Here is a 12603-nt window from a genome sequence, read left to right on the forward strand (position 1 = left end):
CAAAAAATTCATAAAATTCATTTTTTCTGATTAACAACTGTTCAACTTAGTCAACCTGAAGAAAAAAAATAATTCAACCAAAAACATTATTTCACTTTTGACAATGAGCAAACTAAACACCCCTCTTTATAAAAAGAAACAAAAATTGGAAGATACGTCTCTCCAAGTCTTCATACGGAGAAAAATATTTTGCATTTATCAACAATCAGTTTTTCTTTTGCTTCACATGTTGTTTTAGTTTAAATTAATACAGAAAAAAAGGTTTTATCTTTAAAAATGAAAACTTATTTGGTGGATGTCATTTTAAATCAAAGGAAATTTATCATCACATGTCAAGACTAATTTAATCTTGTAAAACGATTAGTGAAGATAGAGAGAAACTTCAGAAATTCAATTCCCTGTTGTTGTTTTTTATGTCTCTCACCACTAAACTGTATCTATGAAGTTTAAGAAAACTGTTGTTTTGTAAGAAAATCAAACACATTTAACACAGTTGTTATTACTAAATTATTCTAATAATTGGAACTAACTGCCAGTGCACAAACATTGGTCGATAAAACTTGTTTAATTATAAAGACTAGACATGATAGTACTGTTTATGATTAAGTAACATATGTAATATTAAAATTTCATAAGTCACTGGAAAAATATGTATTTTTCTTCTCTTCTGTTGATTAGGATGTAGCATAAGTTTAAAATGAAGATAGTTATCATATGGTACAATTTTAAACGATATTTCAGCAAACCATAACACTTGACTTTGCAGGTTCGAACACCTATCTGTCTAACTCGGTTTAGGTAAAGTACGTTATCATTATTTATAACACAAAGTGTGGCTACGTGTGACTTATCTAAGGCTGCACGTGATAAATGACATAAGCTAACCTAATAAAATTTGAGTAAAGACAATAATGTAGCCTTACTGAATATTCCTCTTCTACAATAACTCGATAGATGTTATTATACAATCACGCTTACTATCAGTACTAGACAGATGTTTAAGAAAGCCGGATTCTTAAAAAAATAAGCATATGAAACGAAAGAAACTGGGTTTGAGTTTCATAGAGAACATCAACCCTGAGATGTAGATATATCTAGCTGACGAGCTCCAAGTGCAAGGAAACGCGCGTCCTGGACTTTGCTGATAGCGACTACCAAAACTTTATCTAAAAGCACTTCTACTTTTTTTGTAATCATATGTTATGAAGGATAATTCTGATATGTGTGAATTGACCTCTTTATGTCAAAAGTCCTCAAAACAAAACAAAATAACATTCATTACATTAGTGAACACTAAATAACAAAACTAAATTTTGCTTGTATTATGCCAATTACAAGTAAATAATTAACTCATAAAAACTAATAAAAACAAATCAGCCAATGAGTACAAACTGAAGAGATGGGAAAGGAAAATAAATAAACATATCCCTTTAGAATAAAAAAAGTATTCAAGCTTTCTTTTCTTTCATTCGTTGATTTTGAAAACATACCACTGAAAGAGACAAGAATATCAATATTTATTCTAAATACAAACTTATGACGTTCAAGTCAAAAGTGATGATAAACAGTTTCATTCAACAGGAAAGAAGTATTTTATATTTGTTATTTTTTTAGAAAAAGTAAAACACCCAAGAAAATACATTGTCACTTCTTTGATTTTACTGTATATAACGTGAGGTTAACCTAATGGTTTGTTGCAGGTAAAAATACTTCTCATAGGTTGGTTGATTTGGTAGTCTGCATCATCGACTGACCTTAGATAGAGGCTGATAACCAGGAAGCATAGGACAGTTATTGTGTTGGAGTATGTGAACATCCCCGGTCCTATAGAAGATGGGTCTCGTGACGTGAAAACGGCCTTCAAATCACTTATTTGGCATTCAGTGGTTTACCTTTTTAGTCGCAATAAATCCACGACGCTGTATATCCATCTTCCAAATCCATTGGTTAGTTTAGCTCACTAAAAGTTAATTGTTGCTACAGTGCCTATTTATTCAATAACGGTTTGTAATTCATGTCAATCCTCGTACGAAATCGAATGAGATGTAATGAAAATCAAGTCACAGTAAGGAGTTATATGATCGAATAAGTGTACAATATAAGGAATTAAAGCTGACAGAAATATACGACTAGATAAGTGATCCGATAAGTGAAATTTATACAGATTTTAATACCAGGTTGCAGAAAAACAAGTACATGGATTCCTGGTAACTCGTTCATCAATTAAATTACAACAACAAATATAATTTTGTTTAAAGATACCATAATTTTATCTCATGTATCAATTTACCAGAGTGAAGTTAAGTTGATTATGATTTTATATGACATATCCAGGTGAAATCAGATCTTGATCATTATTGGAATAAGATCAAACAGTAACGTGATGGAATAGGCTTATGTACAAGTTTTTATGCTAAAGTTGTTTTTCTAAGAAAATGTGTAAGAAATATTGAAAAGTGTTCAAAAGTAATACGCTAATTAGTAAATAGACTGGTTGCCATTATAAATCTATAGTGAACAAATTCACATTCTACAAGCTATATATTGTCATTTTTCAAACGTAAAGTATGTATTGTAGTGCCTTATATTCAAAACATCTACAGTTAACTAGTCATTACTGAGTAACCCGGGCTCAAATACGGGACAGAGTATCAAGTCCTCAAGGTTATAGGTATATCTCGATGACGAGTTACAACTAACACGGAATATAGGTGTAGTATTTTTTTGTAAACTGCCTTCAACTGTTTAACACAAAACAAATTTTTTATGTTGCAATACGATAATATTTTATTGCTGTTTGGTATCACATCAAGAAATGTACGTTTTTAAAGAAATTTTTCACATGAGGTATATGAATATCCTTTTCAATTCAAAGATAAAAATCACTATCCACTTTTGCATTTTTATAACTCTACATCTAATCATTCTATATTGAAAAGATTTAGAAATGTCAATTATAAAATTTCAACTCAGCAGCTCGAATGTATTGTGCTCATTAAGAAACTTCAAATTACTTGCTCTTATTTATTACGGACGTTTTAGAATGCAATAATAAAGTTTGCTAGTATAAAACAGCCGATCACTTGTCCTTGGATTCCAGGGTTTCTCTGAGTGATACAGGTCAGCAATAAAGGTTATTTTCAACTCTATTCTTTTTTAAATTTTGAATAGTTTAGTTTAATACTATCTGTCTTATTAATTTTACAATACACAAAAGAAATATGGTGTACAGAAAAGCATTATGTCAGACATAATACAATAAATTGAGTATTGAAAAAGAAATGTTTCAATAAAATATTTTCAACAGAAAATTTGTTCAATCATGAGTGAACGTTTTATAATTGAAAATTCGTTTGTACTAGATAATTGAATTATATTGTACTTTTGTTATGTCTTTTCAATTAAATGAACACTTATTTAGACGTGTATTTTCATCAATTCATACTTTCGCTAATTTAAAATCCATAAAACTTACTGTTAACAATCGATCACCAACCAATATCCTTTTTGATAAACCAGCAGGTTTATCAGGTTGTATATGAGAAATAAATGTTGCTTCTGAACCATCACCACCAACAATATTTAAACCAAGATTTCTCCCACTATTTGATGAATATCCACGTTGATTTGTATCAGAATTATCTGTTTGATTTCGATTCATAGAAGTTATTCGTTTACGACCACTTCGATACAATGTAACTAAACGAGCATTTGGCCATTCATTAAGTAAGTTGGACACTGAAGCAGCCGCTGCATAATCAACTGATGAATTACAAAGAGGAAACAAATGAAAATCATATAAAATGCAAAGAAAACTGTAGCGATCCATCGTGTAGAATGGGAAAATCATTCTCAATATACAGTTATTATTGATTTATAGTTCCTAAGCAAAAGATGATGTACCATTCACAAGTACAAGTAAAAATTCTCAAAACTCATATACTTATAAGACTATCTACAGTTGTTCATTGTAATAGAAAGTCATAATAAAGTGTTGGAATAATTTAGTTCTTTATTCATTGTCATCAATCGCATCTGTGGGGAAATGACTTTAGCCTTAAGTGTGTTGACACTTATCAAACACTAACAAATAAAATATACAGGGTCTTCTTGGTCCCTCATACAACTCTGTATTGTTGTAAACGATGACGCCTCAGTTGAGTAATAACCATTCATATGATACCAAAGTGCTAGTTTAAGGACAGTATATATGATGGTTACTATATGATTGTGTAAATCTCGTTCTACATGTTGGTATGAATCTGAATTAATCGACTAGATTGTACGACTTGGTCGTAAGTCAAAGTGCGAACTCACTTATACGACCCAATTTTGATTACCTAAAACCTACTAAAATCAACAGTTTAGGATTCAAAATCGAGTTGAGTTATCTAAAATATAAACTAGGCAACTATTACACATCAAAACACTGTTCTATTCCTGTATACAACTGTAGAAAAATGTTTCAAAACATCAACAAATATTGCAAATATCTCCATTTAACCTGTTCAAAATATATTTAGTCAAATGGAACAGTGAATTTTCTCGATTTCTGTAAGCCAAGATTAACATCAGTGTCATAAATCAAGTTACTTAAATACAACTACTCACGTAAATTATGAATGAAAACAAAATGCGTTAAAATAGTGAACAATCACAAAACATTTAAAGATCTTTCAACACAATTAAATTACAACATAAATCAAAAAATAGGTAAAACAATAACACTTTCTACTCACTTATACCAACCATTCTATTTTCTAATAATTCTTGACCAGTTGCACCAAAGTATGGATTATTTGTTGTTGTGACGGTTTCGTTTGGTTGTGATTTATGACACTTTTCATTTGATAAATCTGGGGAAGAACGATACCGTTCATTAGGTATTGTAGATGATGAATGAACATTTTTTGTAGTCCCAGATTGACGGCGACGATGAGTATGATTTTGATCGTTATGACTTAAATTACGATCTTGTTTTGATTGTGAAAGTACCGAAGGTGATTTTTCATATCTATTCTGTTCTTTTTGTTTACTTACGTCAGACTCCACTGGATGACCGGATGATGATTCAGCATGATAAGAACTATGTACAGATGGTTCTGAAAGTGGAGACGTATGAGATGAAGTGGAAGGAGAAAAGGAAGCCGATCGACGAAGTGGCGATAAAGATACTGATGATGAACACGATTTAGCATAACATGTTGGTCCAACATTATTATCATCATAACTATTTTTACCACTGATATCATTATTATTACAAATAATTACATCTTGATCATTAAGTGCACTTGATTCAGTTTTTATTTCTATCAAAAGAAACGAGAAACAGAGATGAAAAATGAAAATAATGAGATGATAAAAAATCAATTTTAATCAAAAGATTTATATATCATAACCCAAAACATAATGAAATTTAGTTTTGTTTATTAAGTAAAGGAAATAGAAGGTAAAACAAATGGGTGTAACGAAACATTTCCTAAACATAAATATCAATGACTAAGTACACTTGAAAGTTGTAAGAAATTAATACATTCACAGTGGACATGCTATACAAATTAGACAAATAAAGTGACACACTTATTTTATCTAAACCTGATGATATATCTATTGTTTTAAGTGACTCTATTAATGAGATTGATTGAAATAATCAAGTATATTTAATATCACATAACTATTTATTAATATAGGCTTTAGCTTTAAAACGTATACTAGTTTAATTGATTTTTCGATAATGAGCATAAGAAATAACTAAGGATTTCATCGTGTGATTGTTTTAGTAATTATATGGTGAGAATATATATGGATCAGTTTACCATGATGTTATGAACACAGGTCTTGTTTATGAATGAAAACATTTTTCATATTAATAAACTATCAGTATGATTTAATTAATCTGTTGTGTAATTAACCTAAGTCAGTCAGTAACAACGTAGAACTTCGTACGTACGTACATCAGTTCGAGTTACCACACCACATTAGCACAGAGATGCAGTGGTTGATTCTAATCCCGTAGTGGTAGAGGTAATAAGAGTATAAGCAGTAATCAGGAAAATTAGTGTTTGGAGATGTTATTAACCTAAATGATGGATTTAAAAGTGTAATGAAAATGTAAATAAAACATTTGAAACATACAGGGTAATGTTATGTAAGGAACTTTAGAAATATTATTTCTAATTATAGTTTTAAACATATGCCTTTTTCAATACTATATATTTTCTGACAAATAGGATTAAATACTATTTAGTGAAAGATACTACTAACATAAATCCGTTTTAAATAGTTAATTTTGTTATAAATATCCTAAGTGTAATTTTGTTATTTTATTTGAAAGAGATTTCAATTCCACTGGTTAGCTGTATAATTTGTTTAAAATATTTGTTACTCAAATTTTATTTGAATGAATTAGATGAAATGATAATCTATTCGTAATTAAACAATCTAATTATTATGAGAAGGCTACCTAAAAACGTTCATTTTGTATGAGGGTGGATGATATAACAGCTTTGTTTCTGTCAGTGTTGCATTGTAATCATGCGTTTGTTCTAAAAGACATGGTATATGAATGTTTAACATGATGTCTTTGTCAGTTAAGCTTGATATAACCCGACGAGAATAATGAATGGTAAATGTTGGGATCTATTTATGGTCTAATACTATACGTATATTTTTATCGTATAATTGTTAAGTAATCAAAATATGTAAATTTATATTCCTCTTATTATAAGCTTTATTTTAACCCAAAGACTATTGTTATACGATTTACCATTCTTAAGTTATACCCAGTCTATTAATTACACTTTCCCATATTCACAGTCACTTTTGACTAGAACTTGTACAAACGTTATTTCCTATTTTATGGTACGATGCGGTCTGTTTGGTTTGTGTATAAACCCTTACATACTTACTTACGCCTGTTACTCCTCGTCAAGGAGCATAGGCCGCTCACCAGCATTCTCCATCCAACCCTGTCCTGGGCAATCTTTTCTAGCTCCGTCCAGTTGTAATTCATCCTTTTCATATCTGCTTCTATTATCCGACGCAATGTGTTCTTTGGCCTTCCTCTTTTTCGCTTCCCTTCAGGATTCCAAGTTAGGGCTTGCCTCGTGATGTAGTTTGACGATTTGCGTAATGTATGTGCTATCCATTTCCACCGTCTTTTCCTAATTTCTTCTTCAGCTGGAAGTTGGTTTGTTCTCTCCCACAGAAGGTTACTGCTGATGGTATCCGGCCAATGGATGTTGAGTATCTTGCGTAGACAGCTATTTATAAATGCTTGTACTTTCTTGATTGTGGTTGTTGTAGTTCTCCAAGTTTCAGCTCCATACAGTAGAACTGCCTTGACGTTCGTATTGAAGATTCTCACTTTGATATTGGTTGAAAGTTGTTTCGAGTTCCATATGTTCTTCAATTGTAGGAATGCGACCCTTGCTTTGCCGATCCTCGCCTTTACGTCTGCATCGGATCCTCCTTGTTCATCGATGATGCTTCCCAGGTATGTGAAGGACTCTACATCTTCCAGAGTTTCGCCATCAAGAGTGATTGGATTGCTGTTCTCCGCTTTGAATTTGAGGACCTTTGTTTTCCCTTTGTGTATGCTGAGGCCTACTGATGCAGAGACTGCTGCTACACTGGCTGTCTTCATCTGCATCTGTTCGTGTGTACGTGATAGGAGGGCTAGGTCATCTGCGAAGTCCAAATCGTCTAATTGATTCTGAGCTGTCCATTGTATTCCGTGTTTTCCTTCAGATGTTGAGGTCTTCATAATCCAGCCGACCACCAGAAGAAAGAGGAAGGGAAAGAGTAAACAGCCTTGTCTGACTCCAGTCCTTACTTGGAATGCATCTGTCAGCTGTCCTCCATGCACTACTTTGCACTGTAGTCCGTCGTATGAGTTCCGGATAATATTGACAATCTTCTCAGGAACTCCGTAGTGTAGAAGAAGTTTCCATAATGTCCTCCTATCTACACTGTCGAATGCCTTTTCATAATCAATGAAGTTGATGTATAGTGATGAGCTCCACTCAACTGATTGTTCGACGATGATCCGTAGTGTTGCAATTCGGTCTGTGCACGACCGATCCTTACGGAATCCAGCTTGTTGATCTCGAAGTTGGGCGTCTACTGCATCTTTCATCCGTCTCAGCAACACTCTGTTGAAGACTTTCCCTGGTATTGACAGTAGTGTAATGCCTCTGTAGTTTTCACATTTGCTCAGATCTCCTTTCTTTGGCACCTTGACAAGGTGTCCTTCTTTCCAGTCCATCAGCACTTGTTCCTCCTCCCAAATCTTTTTGAATAGAAGATAAAGCATGCTTGTGGTTGCTTCGATGTCCGGTTTCAGTGCTTCAGCTGGTATGTTGTCGGGTCCTGCTGCTTTCCCGTTCTTGATTTGTCTGACGGCCATTCTAATTTCTTCCGTCGTTCGTGGGTTGACATCTATAGGAAGATCTATGTGTGCTGCTTCGATGTCCGGTGGATTCATTGGAGCCGGCCTATTCAGGAGTTCCTCGAAGTATTCTACCCATCTGTTACGCTGTTGTTGAATTTCAGTGATTGGCTTGCCTTCTTTGTCTTTGACCGGCCTCTCTGGTTTACTGTATTTCCCTGATAGTTTCTTCGTTGTATCGTGAAGCTATTTCATATTTCCTTCTCTAGCAGCTTTTTCTGCCGTCGTTGTTAGTTCTTCCACGTATTTCTTCTTGTCGGCTCTAATGCTCCTCTTCACTTGTTTGTTTGCTTCTATGTATTCAGCTTGTGCTTGGACTTTCTCTGCTCGTGTTCGGCTGTTGTTTATTGCTGCCTTCTTGTTCTTCCTTTCTTTGATCTTGTCCAGTGTTTCTGTAGAGATCCATTCCTTATGATGGTATTTCTTTAGACCCAGAACCTCTTGACACGTTGAAGTTAATGCTTTCTTGATGCCTTTCCAGTTGTCCTCCATACTAGTTTCTTCTTCCTTCAGTAGATCTTGTAAGGCTTGGAACCTGTTGTTGAGAGCTATCTTGAATTCATTGAGTTTGTCAGTATCTCGAAGGAAGGCTGTATTGAACCTTTGTATTGCTGTTTGTCCACTTGTCCAGTTCTTTTTTAGCTTCAGTTTCAAATTGGCTACAACTAGGTGGTGATCTGAAGCTACGTCAGCACCTCTCCTGGTTCTCACATCTTCCATTGTCCTTCGGAATTTTTGTTGATGCAAATATGATCTATTTGGTTCTCTGTAGTGTGGTCCGGTGAGATCCATGTAGCCTTGTGTATACGCTTGTGTGGAAATATTGTGCCTCCTATGACCAATTTGTTGAATGCACACAAATTTGCAAATCTTTCTCCATTTTCGTTTCTTTCTCCCAGTCCATGTCGTCCCGTAATATCTTCATATCCAGTGTTGTCTATTCCGACTTTGGCATTTAGATCTCCCATCAGAATAGTTAGGTCCTTCCTTGGGCATTTCTCAATGATTGACTGTAGCCGCTCGTAGAACTGATCTTTATTGTCGTCGTTGCTATCATTGGTGGGTGCATAACATTGGATAATATTCATTGTGATCCCCTCCTTCTTTGTTTTGAATGATGCTTTGATGATTCTGGATCCGTGAGATTCCCATCCTACAAGTGCATTTCGTGCTACTTTGGACAGCATAAGAGCGACTCCCTGAGTGTGTGGAGCATTGTCCTCTTCGTGACCGGAGTATTGCAGCATCTCTCTCGTAGCTAGCCTTTTCTGTCCAGCTTGGGTCCAATGGGTTTCGCTGATTCCCAGTACTGCTAAGTTGTATCTCCTCATTTCCATTGCTATTTGACTGGTCTTCCCGGTTTCCCACATTGTTCGAACGTTCCATGTACCTATAAAAATTTTTGCTCTGGTTGTTAGAAGGGGCATCGGCCTCGTGGCTTCCGAAGGAGCTCGGCTTTCACCATGAAGCGTCATAATTCTTCTAAATGAAGACCTTCTAACTCCCAGGGCAGAGTTAAAATGGGTTGGATTATTTTTTCTGGTAAGCGTTTTTTTAGCGAGTTAGTTTTCTACGGGATGGGGACGCTAACCCCATGGCCAACCCTCCTCCTTCACCCGGGCTTGGGACCGGCAGTAACCCTATAAGAGCTACAGGCGGAGTTGTGTATAAACCCAGTATGTTTAAAATATATGATTCATATCGCGGAGGGTGAGATCTCTGTTCTGAACTCAAGAGGCAAGGCTAAGCAGGAAGAAGGACGTATATGGACTCTATACGGTTCGTGCTGGTTTATGTGTCATTGGTCTGGTTGATAAGACACTGTTCTCTAATTGGCGATATCATTACGTTATATAATGATAGGGCACAAAGCTAAGAGTTATAACAAAGCTAATGGCCATGAGCTTGGAAAACCGTACTTCCATAGTGCTGCATAAAAAAATAAATAAATGAGATTTTATTGTATTCTCTTTTGGATGACAGTTGAGAATTGTTTTACTCAGATAAAAATATGCTCTCAATAAACCAGTTGGATAAATGAACATATGAACAATGAAAGCTTCGTGATTAAACCATTCAACTCAAAGAACGAAATTCGAGCGAAATCATCCACCTGAGCCACAAATCCCTACCATCTCAAGAACATACTACATAAAGGTATTTGACAAAAAGTTAACCGACCACAATTAATAAAAGGTAGCCATGATTATTCCCTATTAATCAAATTACTGAAATAAGGAATATTTCTGATAATCTACATAATAAACTAATACTGTCTATTTCTCATTGTTTTTGAGATAACAAACTTGTGGTGGATTTAACAAGAAGTGTTAAGTATTGTGTGAGCATTAAAGCCTTAACTTACTTTTACTAGTTCGAATCACACATATTTAAATTTGTAACTGTTTTATTGATTTCATACTTATTAAAACCAAACACGCAGATTAAAGAAATAGCTTTTTAACTAATTAACGAGAAAAACAACTGGTGAATTTTTTTATTTCCACATATTGATGAGTACCACACAAAGACATGTGGCTTACGCATAAGAAAACTATACACTAAACATTCACTGCTTTCTTGAAAGCTAGATTACTGCATTCGCCGAAACACATAGACATGGTATATATATATATAAGACAAGTATTTCGATTACTTAGTGTGAGTACATTGATAACTTGAATAAACATCCCAGTAGATATAAAACTCAAATTCCAGCAACCGTCTTTATCTTAAAATACTGATCATTACTTAAATGGCGTCCAACTAACTAAATCAGATTTTACATCCTCGGAAAAGTGGAAAGGAGTTGACCAGCTTATTAAATCTGTGGAATACTTTAAGAATAACTACTAATTTTCCTCAGTTTTGTAGTCAAAGAGCTCACAATATACTTTTATATTTCATAGGTTACTTCAATGGTGACATTTTAATAAGATTTTAGATTAATTTTCATGAAGAAATGACAATAGTTGAAAAGTATTTGAAACATATGTAGTCACAGACAGTATTATGTAAACGAAATCAAATAAAACGGAACATAGGATACTCAGTGGATACAATGGAATGTCAAAGTATAATCCAAACTTCTAACATTTTGCTTTCATTATTTTTTTATTAATAGCGATAATCGGTAAGTTGTTGTCTGACTGCAAACTTGAATACTAAATCATAGTGAAACTTATAGAGAACTGTCACGTAATCAGTGGTATACAAATAGTCATTACACAACAAGGTGTTTATATGAAGATTCCTGTAGAACTATTGTGGTCTAGGAAGCATTAAACTGACTTTTGTTATATTGCAACAAAAATATCTCAATCCATACTGTCCATCATGACATTTGTAAATTCTAAATTTCACTCTGTTTGTAATTGTAAGTGAGCAGTACTAAATAGACCTTTATGAGTTGAATGGAACAATTCTCCACTTTTCAGTAATTTATTAGAGAATAAAATATTCAATTTCATGTTAATTCATAATGAATTTTAATTTTTACTAAAAACTATTAGCTATCGTGATCCTAACGGCCTCATCAACTTTATAGAAAATAAACATTTATTGATCTATTCGAACTCATTTCATAAAGTTCAATAACGAAAAATGAATTTCTGCCTGAAATGTGATTAGATCTTGTCAAACAATAAACATCCTATAAAGTAAACAGAAAACAAAAAGTACTTCATTTATGACATTATTATTTTTACATTTACAGAAAAAAAAAGAAAAAGAAAATCTTTTTTTTCATTCATTTTAGTTTGTTACTGTTAATTAAAATTCCTACTTATATGTAAACAAGATCGATCGATTTTTCCTTTTATGTATAGTTGATTTTCTGTATGAACTTTGAAGAGTAGGATATAAAAAGAACAATGAGGTGAAAGAATATCAAACCATATCTAGTAGCCTTAAGCGAATCAATTTTCACTCGGTCTATATATATATATATATATATATATATATATATATATATATATATATATATATATATATATATAACAAAAAGGGGAAACCAAAAGATATATATATTTAAGAAAGGTTAAGTACAAGAAAAAGTAATTTTATTCAATATAAAATGAACAAAATTCGGGAAATAACTAATGAATATGTAAATTAGTCAACGATTTACGAGAAATAACAACAGTAATTGTAAC

The 12603-nt window shown here is 33.3% G+C and overlaps 1 protein-coding gene across 1 annotated transcript in view; it reads right to left on the reverse strand.

Moving 5' to 3' along the window:
• MS3_00001857 (uncharacterized protein) overlaps positions 1 to 12603 on the reverse strand; it is a gene marked incomplete at its 3' end in the record, with an annotated part of 81075 nt that overhangs the window by 15287 nt on the left and 53185 nt on the right. Inside the window, exons 9-10 of the mRNA XM_012939553.3 lie at positions 4740 to 5309; positions 3476 to 3762 (exon numbers count right to left, since the gene is read on the reverse strand). Of these exons, the coding sequence (XP_012795007.1) occupies positions 3476 to 3762; positions 4740 to 5309 (857 nt within the window). The remainder of the gene's footprint in view (positions 1 to 3475; positions 3763 to 4739; positions 5310 to 12603) is intronic.

Source organism: Schistosoma haematobium, chromosome 1 (genome assembly GCF_000699445.3).
Source record: "Schistosoma haematobium chromosome 1, whole genome shotgun sequence".
NCBI lineage: Eukaryota > Metazoa > Platyhelminthes > Trematoda > Strigeidida > Schistosomatidae > Schistosoma > Schistosoma haematobium.